The 19,054-nt window shown below is 47.4% G+C and overlaps 6 protein-coding genes across 6 annotated transcripts; 2 read left to right on the top strand and 4 right to left on the bottom strand.

Annotated features, from left to right (window-relative positions):
• Nucleotides 1-47: 47 nt before the first annotated feature.
• JR316_0011339 (uncharacterized protein) lies at nt 48-1,484 on the bottom strand (the record flags this gene model as incomplete). The annotated part of the gene is made up of 4 exons (XM_047896996.1): nt 48-287; nt 339-654; nt 714-1,179; nt 1,229-1,484. 4 exons carry the CDS (start codon nt 1,482-1,484, stop codon nt 48-50), a joined length of 1,278 nt encoding a protein of 425 aa, XP_047743405.1.
• A 976-nt stretch (nt 1,485-2,460) lies between these two features.
• JR316_0011338 (uncharacterized protein) lies at nt 2,461-2,743 on the top strand (the record flags this gene model as incomplete). The annotated part of the gene is made up of 2 exons (XM_047896995.1): nt 2,461-2,558; nt 2,614-2,743. The coding sequence occupies 2 exons, from the start codon at nt 2,461-2,463 to the stop codon at nt 2,741-2,743; spliced, it is 228 nt and encodes a 75-aa protein (XP_047743404.1).
• A 3,780-nt stretch (nt 2,744-6,523) lies between these two features.
• Nucleotides 6,524-7,684, bottom strand: JR316_0011337 (Peroxisomal 2,4-dienoyl-CoA reductase SPS19; the record flags this gene model as incomplete). The annotated part of the gene is made up of 6 exons (XM_047896994.1): nt 6,524-6,906; nt 6,955-7,048; nt 7,101-7,177; nt 7,250-7,404; nt 7,457-7,494; nt 7,553-7,684. 6 exons carry the CDS (start codon nt 7,682-7,684, stop codon nt 6,524-6,526), a joined length of 879 nt encoding a protein of 292 aa, XP_047743403.1.
• Nucleotides 7,685-9,605: 1,921 nt separating this feature from the next.
• On the bottom strand, nt 9,606-11,097 carry JR316_0011336 (Transcription factor Sox-2; the record flags this gene model as incomplete). The annotated part of the gene is made up of 3 exons (XM_047896993.1): nt 9,606-10,634; nt 10,685-10,866; nt 10,920-11,097. The coding sequence occupies 3 exons, from the start codon at nt 11,095-11,097 to the stop codon at nt 9,606-9,608; spliced, it is 1,389 nt and encodes a 462-aa protein (XP_047743402.1).
• Nucleotides 11,098-14,073: 2,976 nt separating this feature from the next.
• JR316_0011335 (Purine nucleoside phosphorylase DeoD-type) lies at nt 14,074-15,689 on the top strand (the record flags this gene model as incomplete). The annotated part of the gene is made up of 9 exons (XM_047896992.1): nt 14,074-14,098; nt 14,178-14,248; nt 14,310-14,530; nt 14,580-14,724; nt 14,790-14,819; nt 14,874-15,119; nt 15,187-15,456; nt 15,527-15,568; nt 15,648-15,689. The coding sequence occupies 9 exons, from the start codon at nt 14,074-14,076 to the stop codon at nt 15,687-15,689; spliced, it is 1,092 nt and encodes a 363-aa protein (XP_047743401.1).
• A 350-nt stretch (nt 15,690-16,039) lies between these two features.
• On the bottom strand, nt 16,040-18,136 carry JR316_0011334 (uncharacterized protein; the record flags this gene model as incomplete). The annotated part of the gene is made up of 1 exon (XM_047896991.1): nt 16,040-18,136. The coding sequence occupies one exon, from the start codon at nt 18,134-18,136 to the stop codon at nt 16,040-16,042; it is 2,097 nt and encodes a 698-aa protein (XP_047743400.1).
• Between the last annotated feature and the right edge of the window lie 918 nt (nt 18,137-19,054).

Here is a 19,054-nt window from a genome sequence, read left to right as displayed (position 1 = left end):
TGATGTAGATTAGAAATCTTCATATGTCCCGGAAAAAAATATAAAGCTTACGCAGTACCAGCTTCCGATGGATTCGACGATTCGACTACAAAGACGCGATCGATGATGTGCACAACGCCATTTTGGACGAGAACGTCTGGACGAATGATCTGGGCGGTTGATCCATTGGTGCCTGATACAAAGAGACCCGTTTCGTTCCTAGAGAAGGTGAGAGGCTCTCCCGCAGCAGTAACGCCTTGCGTGCTGTTGGTGATCTCTGTCGAGTACAAACTGGTGCCGTTGATGTACTGAGAATGGCATAAGATATTCAGCGGCAAAAAACGGAACAGAACACTTACGTGATTCTGAAGGAGGTTGGTCTGAGCTGTCTGATTACTCTGCAATCCGGACAAAGTTTCGTTGACTTCCGATGTAAATGCCTCGTCGTTGGGAACGAATAAAGTAATTCCTCGGGCGCTTTCGAGAGCTTCAAGCGCTGTCACGTTCGTACCGTTTTCGGCGGGGATCTGGATGGTCGACACAAGATTCTGAGCGGCAGTGGCATTGACGGCAGTGAGAGCAGCAGTGAGGTTGCCGGGAGGGACGATAACGCCGGTCACACCGTTGATGAAGAGATTCCTCCATACGGTGGAATTGACCACAGTAACGTTTTGTCTACAAAAATATATATCAGCATCAACATCATGGAAGTATAAAAATGAATAGGCGCGCACGGTTGGTTGAGAATCGAAATGTTACCGTTCTGCTCGTATCTCGTCCAAACAAGAACTTGACTCTTGTTGCCTTCGAGATGAACAAGATTTGACGAGTTGAGAAGGGTGCGGCCGATGGTAACGTTCTGCCAGATTCCAGCATAGGGTTGTGGATGTGGGCCCGGACCTGGCCCTTCGCTAGAGTTACTGCCTCCGCCCTGATCCTGACGACCAAAAAGTCCTCCCCACAAAGCAGCGGTAGTCGCAGAAGCAGTCTCGGTCGAGGTCTCAGAAGATTGGGTTTCCGATGAAGAAGTCATAGTTTCCGAAGACATAGAAGACGTCGCACCTCCGGCACCTCCACCACCACCTTCAGACGATGTGTTGGTGTAAGATGCATTCTGGAATTCGCCTTGGACGAAATGGTAGGACAGGTATTCAGCGAGGAGGGTGGAATTGCCTGTGACGTTGGACGAGACGTTTTGGACTGAAGAGAATTGAGCAACTGCGATGTTGAGTGATTGTAAAGTACTCACACGCTTGGTCGATTGGCGCGAAGAGCGTAAAATTCCTACCACTCGAAAGCTCACTGAAAAGGGCCTGAGCGGGAGGTGTATCGTTCACTTGAGTCAGAACCGTCGCAAGTTGGGTGAAGCCCGCAGATTGAAGGGCTTGAACACATTCTTGACCGTACGAAGACTCGGAGGAATTCGATCCCTGATCTTGAGCAAACGAAGGAAGAAGAATAGGCAGGATAGGAACGAGGAATGAAAGCGGATTTGATGAGCGCATATTGAAAAGATGCAAATAGAAAGAAAAATCCAAGGGACTCCGAATGAGAAAAAAATGGAAGGGAATGAGTCCAGATGGAATGAGGGAAGAGTGCTTCGATGCAATGTATGGTTTATATAGGCATTGGGGGTGTGGTTCACATTGTCCTAGACCAGAGGAGCTGTTTAACCTTTGTCAACGCTTTGCGTATGGACCCATGCAATGTTTGGGAGCATAAAGGCTCACGGCAGAAAACTATCCGATACTATAGGCTCGGCATGGTGACTTTTGTCTCGATAATTGTGAAAATTGCATATGAAGAGGCCTCTTCGACGGGAACTGCGGAAAGGATTCGATCAGAGGATCAGAGGTGTCGCAGGTGATACTTTGGCACCAAACTCGACCTAAGGAAGAGATGCCGACGATTTTTCAGTTCGAACCACCAAGGGCTCGTCGAAGTGCCTTTGAGGCTAAACATAGCAAGCCGTTCTGAAACCTATGACAGCGACTGGGATGCATTGGTCATTGTGTCTCTGTTAGTCTCTCTGATCAGACATCAAGCTTGTCCGATGTTCGGTGGGGCGGAACGACTCCGACCATGCAGTTCAACTGGAAATATTTCTTGAATATTTCCATGATGGTGGACTAGAGCAAGAAGAAACAGAAAGGCAGAGGCAGGAGTTCAGTAAGCTGATAACCAGGTCAAAACCAGGTTGTTTGTTTAACTTGGTTGTTACAATTGTTATGCCCAGTTATTGGAGTAGCAGAAATTAATTTCATGGTAGGATATAAATTCGTTTTTGAAGCGAGAAATATTGCAGGCGCTTAATTGGAAGGGAGTAAGAAGGAACGAAAAGGCCGAGTTGAACGAGCTGTGTTGAATAGAATGATGACCAATCAGTCGGAGTCTCAAATTTTAGGCAGGCATTACGTAAGGTTGTTTCGAGCACACGCCGCCAGCACGCTCGTCGAGGTTGCCCTTAACGCTCATTATAAAATGGCTCGCCGCACCGCCGCTCCAGCTCAACCATCATACCTGCCGCATCCTCAACATGGAGGTTCACTGACTGACCCTAACGAGGGTGCTTTCTCGAGGTATGAAGGCCTTCTTCTTGGTCATTCCTTGATCACGTATAAACACTTTTCGCAGGTTTTTGCGCACAGAGGTGTTTGCACCCGAGAAGCTTCCAGGCAACATCAGCATTGCCTCGGCCCTTGGTGTCTTTTTTGGAGGAATTGTGCTTATTAGAACGTGCGGGGAGTATCTCGTACCTGCGTAAGATGCAGTGCAGTATTCTGGTTACAGAGTTTGGAGAGGAAAAGCAGTATGACAAAAATTTGGTTCGTCTGTATTTACCCTTGCATTCTGAAGTCCCACAATGTTGATACTTTTTTTGGATACAGCATGCTATTCTTCCCCCCTTTGCTTACCTCACATAAGTTATTATCCCAAAATCTACATAATGGCATCGTATCATACACTCCAAAGCTCAAATGCACGATCCGCCCCAGATGGAAAATAGTCTTAGACGCGTCCACGGATTTTTTATCTCAAAATATTGACTTTTATGTCCTCTTCTCGCAGAACGTCTTCGTCAGAAGGCCCGTGACAACCTTAAGTTCCACTGATGCAACGCACACGGTGTAACGCGGCGGTTTTGCTGAAGTACGTTTACGGATTATTACAGGACATCTGGTGGGGCTATCCCGCGAATCATTGTCGTTTCTCGCGTGGAGTTTTTTTGGAAGAAGTGCTCAAGAGGCCGTCCAAGGGTGTGAACAATTGCGCTACGGTGGCGAATAATGGTCGACGGTATGATCCTTCATTGACACCGAAGAATGGATACTGTTGCTTATTTTGCCGTTTAGCTCGTATCTCTGGATGCCTGAATTGAAGCTTTTGGCGTTTTCACACCATGGCAGCTATGTGAAGTCCTCGTAACCTTTAAGTCGTTCTTCTGATGGCACTATCCGATGTCTACCTGCCAATCTCAAATGACTCTGTGTTCCCATACACCGTCACTTTCAAGGATCACGACCAAAAAGCAACATTCTCGGCAGGAGCCTAAATCGTTTATCGACACAGAGACACCGCGTTCATACAGTCGCACATGATGGTAGATAGAGGCTTCTATCTATCCTCCGAGTATATCATGTGAGCATATCTTCATTCTCTCTGTGGTGAAAAGGGCGTACAAATAATTAACGAGAAGATGCTAAATTACTTGTCTAAAGCCGCGTACTTTCTCAGTGGCTGAGCCTGTTTGATGGTTCATAGTTTGGTGTGGTGAACTTTCCTACTCGCTACGCAATGACGCTTATTTTGATACTTTCCCACACACGTTTACTTGAACCCTAGAACGCGTCGTGCAACGAGTTTCCTATAATTGTCCACAATCTACAAACAAGCTTGAAGACCGGTCAGAACCTTCAGGGTCGCATGCATTGTGGTGTGTTCCTTAATCCGCGAAACGAACCATGGTGTGAATCTTACAACTCTGAATATCCTTCCGCCACTTGGCTCCACTGAAGCTGTGCTAAGACAGGTTCTTCTAGCCTGCTCATTTTCACAAGCGTATGGACACACTTCTAATATCCCCTCATCCTCGTCGAATACTTGGAAGAATATAGGTGGCTTTACGAACACTTACGAACTTTATTATCACCCAGAGGCTGTACGGGCCACGGGGGGCCTTTTAATTTGAACACTTGCAGTAGAATCTGCAACTAGAACCTGACGCCTATGTGGTTTATGGTCACCTGTCCCGGGAATCTGGAAGGAACCTAAAAGGGTCTTGGGCGAACATAGTCGTAGGGGTTGGTCACTGTCATCCTCGAAAATAACAACATTCCTGCCCACAGCTGTCGCTTCATCTAGGTGCGGTAACACCGTCTCACCCCAGTTTCATGGGTTTTTACTAACACCCAAAATTTTGCCTGAAGCTGTTTCCATTTCTAAATCAAACATCCGTTACTTTATCAAATTTCATGATTTCGAAATTCCAGAAATATTGAACTCTTGTAAAGGGCAAAACTGCGACACCCCCGAAAGACACTAGGGGGCCGTTTTGACAGGTTCCGTCACTCACAGACCATGACCATGACGATCTCAGCATACGCCCGGGAGGTTGTTCAACAACAGTGCATCAACATCGGTATGTCTGAAAAAGCGGGGGATCATGGGACATGGGAAGGAAACTAAACCCACACCAGACAACGTCGGATTCCTTCGCTCCAGATCCAGGTCAGCATCTAATCAAATTTAAGACGCTATTGGGTTAAATCAGGCTCTATTCCTTCCACTGAAGTCCTGAAGATCGACGAATGATGAGCAAAGCCAGTTGGGCGTGATTCCTATCAAAAATTTATCATATGGATCCCACAGTTCCGGATTTGCTCAGCCAAGAGGCGTAGCTTGCCCCACTTGGACAAGTTTCCTTCCATATCGCTCACGCCTTATGGAGTGGTTTGAAGAAGTGGTGAGCCACAAAGAACCCCAGTGGTATTCCAGGAAAAATGCACCCGACAAGTTTCGAGGTTCGCATTATTTTTCACTCCTTTTTATTTTCGACTTGACCGGGGAACGGCCCATCTAGTCTAGCGACAAGAGACACCTGCGCAGATCGTATCTCTCTTTTTCAACTGTGGCGTCGGAGAGAGCCAGCGGCTCATCAGATATTCCAGCAGAGAATGCATCGAATGGTAAAGCGAGCGAGGTAAAGTCAAATTGTTTGTAGACCATGACCACTTCATGTGGGATATGGATTCGTCTGGGGTACCCTCCAAAAAGAAGAACATCAACTAGGTATCTCGACATCACTGCAATTTTATTTTCAATTTTCTCATTCCCCGCAGCGATGGGATAAGGACGAAGGCAGAAGGCACAGTGAAGTGGGCATCGCGGGCAGAAATGGTGGACATGTTATATTAATGTCCTCATATTCACTGAAGAATGACCATCGGGCTCCCGGCACAGAATGAGCCCAATGCGTAAGCTCAGGAACGTAGAAACACCCGCAATGCCATACCAGGCCGTACCGTACTTACCAGACCGCAACCTTCGATTGGCGCATCAGTCGCAAGGACTTCCCTCAATCGACAGTAGCACAAATTCCTGATCGCTTCCTATCTGGCTTAACAGCACCCAGTACCACTCCAGTGCATGAACACTCGTTGTTATTGTCTGATGTGAGATTTCCCATATGCCCATGTAGCTATGAGGTACAATCTTTGCACGATATCGCGAGATCCACGTTGTCCGGACACCCCCTTCTGCGTTCTTCCATCTCGTGGCCAAAACCTTAAAGCAGTCATAATAAGCATTTGACACCAGACACTTTTTTCATTGTCGGATATTTTTCGGCGCAAAATGGTCAAGGACAGTGTAGTCCCCCGACTGGCATGTGCCAAATGTGGAAGGCGTTCTTCGAAGAGCGGATTATTCGAATGTTTGATGCATCAATTTCAGTAGATTGTTCTTGGAGGCAATTGCGAAGGGTTCAGTAAGTGTGCTGAACCTTGGAGATCGAAGTCATGGGCCTCACAAGCCATGGCGCGGTCCGATGGGAACGTTTATCTTTTTTGAGACGGACCGGAGATCGACGAGAAGCCTCCTCATTCGCGACTCACGACAGATTGGACTTGCGGCGGACATTCGCCAGTCCGATGATAAAACGCATATCCATTTTCTTCATCTGATATGCAAGTTACAAAATAAAATAGTAAAAAATTACTCTTAAGGACACACGCACACATGCTTGCTGAGAATTGCCTTCTTTGCGAGCGGTGAGCATGCATATTCCACCCGAAAGCGGGATTAAGCAGAGGATACGATAAGCACTGTGTGTCTTCTTTCCAAGGCTGTGTACGGTTGATTTCGCCTGCATCCGACCACCAAAGAAGGCGCGGGGATAAAAAAAGACCACGAGGGCATTCTTTTCAAGTCAGAGGATCTGTTTAGAGAATTGTTTGCCGCCAGATGTCATAAGTACAAATATAATTAAACGATTTGAACAAAAAAAAAAGACAGAAATCCAAAATGGAACTAGATTCCCTGACATTTATAGTCTGGGTTTGATAAGATGAGCAAAGCGTTGAGGATCAATCACGGATTGAGGGTAGGGAAGGAACGTCGACTGGAGATGCAAAGCACCGCCGTCTACAGCGAGAGCTTGACCAGTAATAAAAGCAGCGGCGTCGCTGAATAAGAAAACAGTGGCGTTTCCAATGTCGCCTACCACACCCATACGACCGGCTGGAAGACCAGGCTGGTTGGGAACGTCTCCTTTTGGTGACAGACGATCCATGCCTTCGGTACCAGCAATAGGCCCTGGTGCTATCACATTAGAGCGGACACCATTAGGACCTTCTTCGACTGCCAATACGGCGGACAAAGCATCTACGCCGGCTTTCGCAGCGGAGACGTGAGCTTGGTAGGGTGTGCCTGCGGAACATGAGAAACAGTTTTCGGATACGCGGATTGCCAACTTACCGTTGTAGTGAAGAGTAGCGCTAACGTGAATGTAAGCACCCTTCGAAGCACGAATGTGAGCGAGAGTTGCTTTAATTGTGTTGAAAGTTCCGATCTGTACAAGTATAAGTGACAACCCCACATGTTTGGGGGAGAAAAGAATATACGGTATCAATTTCCATGACAGTCTTGAACGCGTTCTCTGACATTTCAGAAATAGGAACCAAGAAATTTCCAGCAGCACCTTTATGACAAAAAATACGACGCATTAGAATCAGTCTGACTCTGGTATGAGGCATATAAGCAAATTTCTAACCGTTGATGACGTAGTCAATTCTTCCGAACTTTGCAATAGTTTTGGCGACTGCTTCTTTTAAGGTGGAGGGTTGTCTAACATCTCCTTGTGCAGCTATGCATTCTTGACCAGTAGCCTCTGAGAGCTCTTTGGCAGCCTGGGTCAAACGTTCGAGCCTTCGTCGAATGAAAATCAACGAACGAAAGGATCAACATGGAACACACGCACTTCCTCCCAACGATGGTTGCGTTCGCACCATGGCGCATCTTTTGCGCAGTTAAAGTCAGTCAGGAATTCTCAAGGGTAATTAATAGAATCACTGACCATTGCTTCTGTCATTCCACGACATATACCAGAACCTCCACCAGTGCAAAATAGGACTTTCCCTTTGAAAAGATCTGGTTTGAAAACAGAGGTCGAATCTGCGATTGGTACTACGTGTGGTGATGGTGACATAGTGGTGGAATGTATCGTATTGAGATATGAAGGCCGTTAACGATAGCTTTGCGTAGTCGTATGAGATCCAGTGGCAAGAGAGTTTATAACAGCTCTCTCATTCCATGCCAGCGACATCTGGTCCGGTATCCGGGTATTATTTTAACCGACTTCTCCATAATTTGCCATAGTTCGCCGTGATTACTTTGAGCGTTTTGCAATAGCGTCTCGGCGAACGGGCAAGCTAATAAAATTTGCATATTAAAGACTACCGGGAGCCTAACAGCTTAGAGTAGGAGCAAATGGCACAAGATGGAACACGGTCATTCGTTCACTGGGGCTATATCAATGTCGGATATTTTAATTTCGGACATTCTGCTCCTAATCAACATCGCTAGATTTGAAAATCGACTCTCTGTACCTATGCCTCTCTTCTGGGTCTGACACCCGTGAAACTCTTAAGGTTGATTGAGGTTGTTTATTGTGTTGTACGCCGCAGTCAGCTATTTACCACGCCAACAGCAGACAAGCCTGCCTGTGGCTAATCTACAATTGGAAATGAGATATATATAGCACTGATATGTTGTGCCCTGCACACCGCACACCGTTTTTTTTTCAATACGACCTAGTGCTGAAGGGACGTGGGGCAATACTATCAGCCATACTTCAACTATAGCTTATGACGACTTGTAATTACAGGAATAAAAATAAAATGAAATAAAAACATATACTCTGCCAAAAACAATGTGCGTGGATCTGATTCTGGCTGCAACAAAAACAACAAAGTACGATGATAGATAGGTATAATGACATTTTGAATGAGGAGGGTAACTCGTACGTTGACACATTGCTTTTCCCATAGATGTCTAAAGCGCACCTGCTTGAAGAAGTTCGCGTATCTGCGGACCCGGCGACAGCCAGAAACGCGACTAGTATCGATCAATAAAGAAGTCAAGAAGCCAGCAGCATGTCTTCAGCGGTGATGTACATATTGAGCAATGAGCCCTGAGAGGAATGAGCCCTGGGAGCCCTGGGCTAGAACCACTCATAGATAAGGATATATACCTTAAATGTAAGCAATTCAAAAAGCTCCCACTCCCATTCACAACTGAACAAAACAACTTAGTTGTGTTACCTATCTTCTTTTCTTTTCCTTTGGATACAATCAATGGACAGTTTCGGTCATCCAAGCTCCAAGGAGGTCTTCCCAGCTGGATTGTCTATTTTTGACGTCACGCTTGGCGAGAGAGATAGGATGACTAGCTGACCTCGAGGTGCCACGCACAGCTATGCACAGCCTACCCAGCTGACACCACAACCGTGAGATGAAAGCTCTTCAGCGTTATCAAGATTCGAGCTGCTCTTCAAATTTCTGTCGTAGGAGCAATGTTAAGGTGATGCCATAAGCCTGAAGCTTTTAGCTAGGGTCATGGGGAAAGAGCTAACCATTTTAGTAGAAATCCGCGTCAATAATTTGATCCCATGTAAAAAGTGATCAACAATAATTTCAAATGTATGGGTAGTAAATGGCATATTCAATTGTACCGCCGGTAACTTGATCGAAGGAGACTTCAATAACCTTTGCTTTTGAATAGAGTACTTTTCAATAGAAAATACAATTCAATACATTAGAAAACTATCCAGCGATCCTCAATTGATTGAGGCAATTTTTACACCTCCAATTCAATCCTTAGCGCCGGGCCTCGACGCTAACTAACAAACGCCCGCGTCAACTCCAGGTCGCTGGAATTAAGTGAAATATAAATGTAGATGAACGATGACCAGCGAAAGCAAAGATAAGAAAGAAACACTACAACCCAAGAAGATATTCAACATAGCGGAAAAAAAAACAAAGCGTGAATATAGAGTGGATACATTAGAATTGAAGAGTGTATCAGACGAACGAATAAACACCAAGAGGGGGACCAACTTTGGTAATACCTCAATCCCTTGGCCAGAAAGGCGATTGTTGACCTTGTCCAGATGACAATGATTGTTCGGGGTATATCGACCCAGTCTGAACTGGTGGAAGGTGCCGTTGAGAATACGGCAGGGGGTCACGATTCCCCGAAGCGGGGTAGGATAGCGGCGAGATAGATGAAGGATCGTAGTTTCGTGAATTATAGTCTCTCGCCATTGGATTGCCCTGAATATGACCAAGCGAATCAAACGTAGGATTTTGTGGTTGAAGAGTGTTAGGAGAAGTAGAAGCGTTAGACTGGAACGGTGAAATGTGTGGTTGATTCGGGTAGAACGGGGTGTTTAATGTAGGGAAGTAATTGGCAGAAGAGGGGGAGGCACTAGATGGAGTATTTGGAAGTTCAGCTGAGCCGCTCCACGAACTGGAGTATGGTTTCTGTGTTGATATTGGGTTGGGAAGACGGTCTGGCCCCCCGCCCATCCATGATGGGTTGGAGCGATCCACTCTGGGGTGCCAACCTGTGGGTGAATTTAACGACTGACCGCCGAAGTGGGGCGGGGTCGGGTTGTGGCCAGCAGTTTGGCCGTAGGGATAGGCCATTCCACCGTGGCCTATTGATAGACGAGGAGAACCGGTAGAACCGAGGGAAGACCCCATGCGTTCTGCTGGGGGTAATGATGAGGAATATTGTCCATTGGAACGAAAGAGGGACTCTGAGGAAATCTGGTGTCCAAGACCACGAGAGTGACTCCCGTACTTAGACGGGTCAACTGAAGACGGAGAAATGTACGACGGTCGAGAGTACGGCGACGGTAACGACACGTCAAGGTGATCATCAACGTCGGTAGGTGATGCTTCGAGATCGACACTGCCCGCCATGTCATCTTGGTCGCCATGTGCCTGGTCAGGTGGTCGTACAGACCCACCAGCATCTGAGCGTCGACGCTTCCTGGAATTGTTAGGCCGGCGCCGATAGACATAGTCAGGATAACGAGTGTTGAAAGTCTCCTTCAACTGCTTAGCTTGCTCCAAATAAAATTGCTTGTCAGACTAGATTTGCGTAAGACAAAAATAGGAAGTTGAATATGTGTGTTAAGTACCGGAGGCATTGAGACCCATTCCTTACTCAGAATCTTACTGATTTCTCCTGTTCTCATCGCCTGATTTTCTGCTGATACTTGTGGTCGCCTCCGACGGGCGAAGATCATAAAGGCGTTCATAGGGCGCTTAGGCGTCCCGTCGGCATTCAGAGTTTGTGAAGTCAACGCGGTGTTCGACTCATCTGAATATAATGTCAAACAAATATAGGGATACAAAATGTGGAGCGTGACGCACCTTCGAGGTCCTCCAGTTTGTGCGCGTCACCATACAGTGCATAGCTTCCATCCTCTGAATCCGACTGCGACGCTCGATCGTCTTGCTTTTCAGATTTGACGGTGGTGCATTGGAAAGAATCGGGAGACTTTGTCGTTGAGTTGGAGGATGGACCAAAATTACCACTGTACCGACTCATAACGGCAACGGCGGTGTCGAGTGCGATTGCAAATACCTCGACGCAGGTGGTTAGGATCGGTAGGCCAAGGTGCTCTAGACGCCAGAGAGATAAAAGGGAGGGACGTAAGAGTAGCCGGCTGCGGGGTGATCGGTAGAGGACAAGTTGTCTCAGATAAAAGGCAAAGAGCGGAACGAAATGCGGATACAAGCAGAGTTTATGGACAACCGTATGCTTGCTGTTCGCTAGCACCCGACTACGAATGCCCCCTTTGTTCTTTCCCAACTCCAGCGCTGTTGACGTATTATCCCAGGAAGGGGTGCTTCTTGCAAACAATCCAGTCTGATCGTCGAGTAAATCTGGTTCGAGGTGCTCATGACACCGGTTGATGAACCCTTGCAACACAGGCTCACAGGCACGGTCAGCGGATTACCAGTAGTCGAATCTTTTCCGAGAATTTTCGACAATCTGGAAGTATGTAGACCGGCCAAACAGGTTCCCAGTTCTGAAATCTACCAGATGCTCGGAACTTGGGATTCCTTATGCGGCTAGGTTCACGAACAAATAGAACGACCAATCCTCAAGCGCATAAAACCCCAAGTGATCGAAAATAAGGGTTCTCGTGATGTTTCACGATCTGTGTGCTTGTGCCTCCGGCCATTTCCAGCCACTCTTTTGTGGCGCGAATCGTAAAGGTAACTGACATCTTTAGAACAAAACACACACAAACTCGTCGGAGTCTCAACAGATCACAAAACTCCAGATCCCGATCCCTCAATCAGATCTGGCCAGTGCCTTGTCATTGGGTCGGGAAATTCCAATCAGGAAGCCTCCTTCGGTCTCTTCTGGGCGTCAAAATCATCCTCCTTCTCGAGCGAATCCCAGAGTCCTCACCACGCTCATCGCACAGGATACAGCCATCTCTTGCAACACATACGCCGCATGACAGCTTCCACAGTCCAAAAAATTCACTCATGTTCAAATGGGGGTACTCCAGTGCGGCTCCGAAAGTAGCGGGAATCGGGAACAGACAAGCATGAGTATTGCCTTCTTGGCGTAACGGCCTGAGGCAGTCAGCAGCGTTCATGTCAGTTAAGCTTGATATCATTCCCTACACGCCCAGACTGCCCCAGATACACATGGTCTCCGAAAAGTTGAAATTTCTGCGAACGTGCACATCTGATAGAATGCAGCTCAGCGGGACGGATAGGCAAATATTTTACACGATTACATCTAGCTGAATCGTGATAGTTGTACATAATCAACAAACGCCTCTGACTGCTGCCAGTTGTCACTGTAGTCGCCGCTCATACGATGAGGTATGAATCCACTGAATTGACGATCGCTTGTACATGTCAAAGATCGTCGTAGGGTGTCGTGGGAACAAGTGCATCTTGTAATGTAAACATTGCAGAAAACCATTCCCTTGCAGCAACGAACCTGGTTGTAGATGTAGGCGTCGGTTCGGTGGGTATAACTTGACACTGAGTAACCTGGAGTTTGGACCACAGCCTTTGGCAAATATACCACTTACCGAGGGTTTCCTGATAACCATACGTCAGTGCTTCCAATGGTCCAGTCTGGACGTGTAGGAAGGAGAGAGAAAAGATATCGAAGGCGTCTACGTATCCTCCAAAGTGTAGCTTCTCGTCTAGCCGTGTGGCGCACCCATTGCGCTCTAATTTCTTGATCTTATCGCGGTTAGATGAAGGTATATTCCTCAATCAGTCTCTGATGTACGCACCTTTCGTATCCCACTACTGTTTCCCTCAAATCCTCTCCACGTTTTGGGGCGACAAGTTGGGAATCTCCAGAGAGTGAGTCATGTTGGATTGCGGCTATTCGCTTGATCGTATGGAATGACGAGGTGAGGTGGCAGGGACGGAACAGCACTTGAGACGGTTAACACCGGACATTAGTTGTTCCCCAAAGAACATACGTACTATGACAGAACGGATCTCTTAAATATTGGTGTGCATCTCTACTCGGACGTACTATCCTTCGCACCCATCTTTACGTCTGCTAACAACGTTTGAGACTAGGCTGAAGGAGCAAACAGACGTATCAATCCTAAAATAAAAAATCGACTGCCACCTACGGAAACTATGAAACCGAATCACGGGCTTGAATATAATGAAAAGCTTAAAGTTCTAAAATTATCAGGCAAATAGCACTTCTGACGCCCTATTGCGACTGACCGTAGATCAGCACAGTAGCGCTCGTTGACCTTCCCGTGAATGTTTCTTCAGAGTTTGAAGGTGAGAAAACATACGTATGTTCTTACGAGATAGGGACGCAAAAAAAATACATGGAAGGTTATTTATTCCGACGCTCGCCACTGATGATCAGGCGTTCCATTTCTCCTGACCACACGCAACGCCCCGTTGTCCAGAGAACTGGGGTGTTTAAAAATATACCAGGTTCATGTCAAGGGGTGTCGGGTCTTTTCCAAGGGGAAAAGGCGGCGTGTGATAGCTTGACGGGGACCTAAGCCTACATAGTCGAAGTAAGTTATTAGGGAGGAGAAGTTGGTACTTTTTCTCAGCAGGTTTCTACCGTAACCATTCTGGGGTTTATGAGGGAATTGTGATCGGAACGTCAGGATAGGTCGTAATGGTTGTGCTCAACAAGTGCGTTTACCAAATTTGATGGTGACAGGATCGTCTATGTTTTGGAGAGGTCGTGGGTTGGCCTCCCGCCTGGTCCATCGTATTATGGTCAGCGTGTTCCAGTCACCGATATGAGCAGAAGAAATGCAAAAAAATGCGAAATCGGACATAGGGGCTTACTCGTTGCATCAGGTGCCAGTTGTGGGTGTATTAGCGAAAAGGGCCCGGACCCTGCGGAGTTTAAAGTCCACATGTGTCACATCTCGTCACATCCCGCTGTCTGTAGTACACCCGCCGATAAGATAGATTAGACATCCACCCGGAGTCTCCAAATTCCACCACATTAAAAGACCCTGTTTCTTCCAGACAGCAAGAGCCAATTTCAAGAATGAAAGATACCCTGACAGACGCGAGTACGTACCTCTCACAACTGGTCTCTACGGAAGAAGTAAGGTGTGAAATGATGATGATTTCGATCTTGTCTTTTTCTAGATTTTCCACGGACAGCAGACCAACGCGTCTATCATCTTGGGGTCCGCCCTGGAGAGGTGGCGAATCGTATTGTGCGATGAGGACGCGCTTCAGACGCGTTTCAAGCCATCTGACACGTACGTTATTATCTAGGTCACCGTTGGTTCGCCGTCGCGGGCGAACACTGTAGCCTCGTTTCTCGACGCAAAACCGAAGCCGTTCGTGTTGAATTCCGAGCGCGGTTTCTTGACAATTACAGGCAGATATAAAGGTGTACCCGTATCAATCATAAGCATTGGTATGGGCAGTCCAAATATGGACTTCTTCGTGCGTGAAATCAGGGAAAGTGTCAGCGGCGACCTCGCCATTATTAGGTTCCTATTCCTTTTATGAAGTAAGTACAAAGGGCTGAATTTGAATAAGGCTGGGCTCTTGTGGTGGTCTAGTCGACATACGTCCGGGAACGGTCGTAGTGGCAGACGCCTGTGTGTCGATTTCTCGCAACGTCGATTTCGACTTTGCCAATCCAGAAAGCTGCGATGAGCCAGCGTATAGAATCAGCAAGCCTGTAAGCTTCTGCTCTATCTATCTATCTATGAGTTGGAGAGACGTATTTATTTTTTCTCTCTGCAGGTCGCCGCCGACGAGAAGTTGACAAATGAGGTTTGCAGTTACCTTAAATCGCTTGATTTCCATATGTACTAAAATAGGGTCCAGCTTGTCAAAGCTTTGCATGCCGCGAAACCATCTACCTCTCTGTCGGACATCATCTCAGGGACGGTCAATGCTTCAGCTGACAGGTACGTTGATAAAACATCATGTTCCCACCAGAAGTTCTCAGACGACGGGCCCGTTTTCGCCAGCTTCTACTCGTCGCAAGGGAGACAAACATCTTTCCCAGATCACAACGAGCATCTTATTGAATACCTTCAGAAGATGGTCGAGAATTTATCCACACTCGAAGTCAGAATTTTAAATCACAAGAAAAATATTCGTGGAGGTTGATTTACTGACATTTTTTGCCTTTTAGATGGAGACCTTTCACCTCTTTCATCTTGCGGCCTGCTGGCGTGCCCGGTCCGCCGTATCTACGGTGGAGAGGACGCCTCTTACCACGGGGCCTGTCACCCCCGTTATTGCCCAATCTTCAAATCCCACACCCCAGATACCTCCTACTCCACAGGCGTTACCGAATTCTGTTATCAGGGCAGCTGGGATTCATATGGTCTTTGCTTCTCGTAAATCTCGAGATTTTATTACGCCGGAGCAGGTTAAAGAAGTTGAAGAATGGACTGGACAGGCAAGTTCGCTTTGGTCTGTCGCTAGCGGAACTCCTCGCTGACGCGAGGGATCTCCGTACTTCTCTGCAGGGAGTCCTCAACGCGCTGGTAAACATAGACATTCCTGAGGACGTAAGCGATCTCGTGGCGCCTTCTTGGGCTCTGACAGATATATGTATGCTGACACGGGCGCTGGTTCTTTCCTCCATAGCAGATGCACACCAGCGAAGGCAGCGTTTGGGAACTCGTGTAGAAATCCGATTGGTGCCCATTTAAATATAACTGGATATCTGGATGCACCCGCACGGAGACCTATTGATTTTCGGGTTTCGCCCTGTTCAAATCAGATTCTGGACATCGTGATCGAAAACTCAATTTGATCACTAGAATGACATGGACTAGACTTGGACTGATATGAACACGACCTTTGAGCACCTTCACACCTTCACGACGAAGTGACTGTGCTTGGGAGTGAATATCTTTCCAGAAAAAGTTCAACTCGACAACGAATGATACAGGTAATCCGACAAAAGCGTGTTTTCTTTGGAATTGTATTTGTAAATCCTACAAGACTGCACCTGTACCATGCTACACCTGTCGCCATCACTGGTCCGACCCAGACCAAATTACATCTACAACACCGAGGCTTTTAAATTGTATGGCTTCTTCCTCACTAATCAGCTTACAGTCCGTCATGCGCAAATAGATAATTTGTGCTGGACGGCGTGCAGCATGTATCATGACTGTGGCCATAGACCGTGTTGCAGCTGCTACATTTTCAGCCGACGGTGCCCCTGGTAGTTCGGGTGGATCGCGGCGTAGCTTCCTCAACGGTTTAATCTTCCTTCCCATCTGGGCCGGCTCTGTCCTATGACTGGCGCCCCCATTATTCTCATCCCGCAGTCCCCGCGTGACGATTGCCTGTGTTGCTCCATTCGGAGTAGCAGACTCGTCTTTATGCGTGGTTTCTTCTGCGAAGCCACTGGCGCTTCTGTTCCGGGAGTAAACAACCGCAAGGAGCGTCGCAAAGTCGACGTCTTGACACCCCCAGAACGACAGAGCCTCTAGCCTCGGGCAAAGCTTGACGCCACGCACCGCTCCCCTCCGCGCGCTTTGGACCCTGTTAGTAGCTGGAACGACCTGCTCTTGCAGGGCGTTCAGGAGCTTGCAAGTCCCAGGGCATGCATCGAGAGAAAGGGAAGTGAGCAGCGGCATATATCCGAGCATTGCCTCGACGCGACCCACTTCTGTCCAGATTTCAAAGTGCGATAGCGTCAGGTGCGTCAGATTCGGAAGGCGGGGGTCGCGAAATATGGATTCTAGGCGCGGAAATACAGGTAGGGATGGCATATATCCACCGGGTCTTCGAGCCGCGGTGTCAATGTTGGTAAAGGCCAGCTTTTCTAGGGCAGGGAAGGAGAAATTTCGCAAAGAAAGAGAGGACGCCTCTTCTCCTGCGTATTGCACGCTAAGATCGCGGAGTGAGGGATACGTGACTGTGTTGCGCAGAGAGTATGAAGATGAGGTGTACGTATAGCCTCGGACGTAGTCTATGTCGAGACGCCTAGGAGGATCGTTGACCCAGAGATCGAGTCTTTCCAGACCTGGCGCATTGATCAAAGATAGAAGACGATGAATGTCTCCACAGAAGGGAAAAGTCCAGTCGATCGATTTGAGATGGAGGAGATTCACTGGTTGCATTTCTTCCTTATTTTCCCTTGCTGAGACGTCGGGCGCCTCAGAAGAAGGGTACACGTCAAAATATGGTACAGTGTTAGCCAGAACCAGCTCCTCTAGCCGTGGGGTGAGTGTCAAGAAGCGACAGAGAGAAGACATCTTGACAAAGTAATGGTTGGTCGTCGACCTTGGAGAGTAGACGATCTCCAGGGATACGAGATTTGCAATTAATGAGGCAGGAAAATTGAACAATGGTATCTTTTCTATCTTTAGGCGGCGAAGATTGCTGCTGCTTGGAATGAAAACTGTGTCATTTGTGAGAGCAATTCGGTCGGCATCAAGGAGACTAGAGATGTCATGGAACGATGGGTCTTGCGCGGATATTGCAACATTTAGATGGCGTAGTCGAGGGAGCATTTTGACATGATCCTTGATAATCAAGATAAACGGAAGGAAGGCTATGGCATTTTTCACCTGAATAGATAGACTTTCCACGCGCCTGAAATGCGGGTTGCATATTTCCGCTAACTTCATGACTTGGTAGCGTTCTTCAGATGTAGAAATGCGCGGCATAGTTGTATAGTCTATATCCAGAGGGGAGTCCATTGACCGTTCCAAATACACTCGAAAGGGTGCTCTTCTTTGGAATCCCCGCAGAACAATCCGGCGCCAAAGATCAGGAGCATCGAGAACAATATCTCGCCACTTCCTGCAAACATGGGACACAGTAACGGATGGATGGGGGTTGTCAGTTGAATATCCGAGGACGGCATATGCAGAGAAGATATGGATAAGCAGTTCGACCGGAAGCCAGTTAATGGGCTCTTTTTGAGCCTCGAGTTCAGCTTTCTGTTTCTCGGTGGACAGTCTCTCCAGAGTGAGTGCATCTTTCATTCTTTGGGCATGGTCTATCACTTTCTGAATGTCGCTTTCCCGTAAAATTAGGGTCTGGAGCTGAGCTTCAAGTAGTTCAAGTTCAGCGTCGATGGAAGCTCTGGTTCTTCGGCCACTAGGTGTCGTCATGAATTTGAAGCAACCTATTCATAAGAGTAAAAGGAATGCTTGGTGTGAAATCCAAATAGAAAATCGAACTTGGACAAACTCAAGATATCTTGGACGTTCCGTAGCCGCTATTAAACGTTGGTGCTTTAAAAAAGTGGCATTAGCGGAAACGGAGGACGAGCATCGCGTGGAAGTGACTGTTCGTGCAAGTCACGCTGTCACGCACACGTGATTTGATTTGATTGTTTGAATTTCTGGTCCTCTGGAGGCAAAATCGCCTTCATTCCTCTGTGAAGTATTTTTATACCTTCTGCTCAGCTGATATGCACATTTCGTGTATTTGAACGCCGACCACCATCTTGACTTGCTCTGATATTACCGTCTCGCTCTTAAAGAGGTTATTCAATGCCAAAATTCCCATGAAACTTTCAAAGTTGTGTTGTTTAGCGAGTAGGCCATGCTTCTCGTCTTCGCGGACAGGCTATCGCCGGGAACGGACTTAAGGCACACTCTGGTCAAAGACACCAGAGTCGCAAGTGGGAGAGGTGGCGAGCGTGTGTGCTTTCAGCTTGTTTCCATGCACCGCTTACAGTTGCGAGTAACTGGAAAATCAGTATTTGCGATGGTGAATAACACCTCAGGTTCGCCCTCTCTTTTCGATAGCGTCTTCCTAGGCTCTTAATGTATATAACCTTCGCTTATAAATCTTTCAGCATGAGCCGATGGATAGTCATCACCACCATCCACGTTGACTTTGTTTATACACACCGTTTCTCGAAGGTTGAAGCTTGCGACACCTCGCGCTGGTCCCACCATTCCCAGTGTGCGCACATACGGTCATCGATCGGAATACACTGCAAATATAGGCAAAAGCTTTCCACGAGTACGCTTCCTACCTAGTGCTCAGTGACGTGAGGAACAGCTGACATGGAGAACATC

This window comes from Psilocybe cubensis, chromosome 11, assembly GCF_017499595.1.
Source record: "Psilocybe cubensis strain MGC-MH-2018 chromosome 11, whole genome shotgun sequence".
Lineage (NCBI taxonomy): Eukaryota > Fungi > Basidiomycota > Agaricomycetes > Agaricales > Agrocybaceae > Psilocybe > Psilocybe cubensis.
Note: the sequence above shows the minus strand (reverse complement) of the source record. Positions and strands in the feature narration are given on the sequence as shown.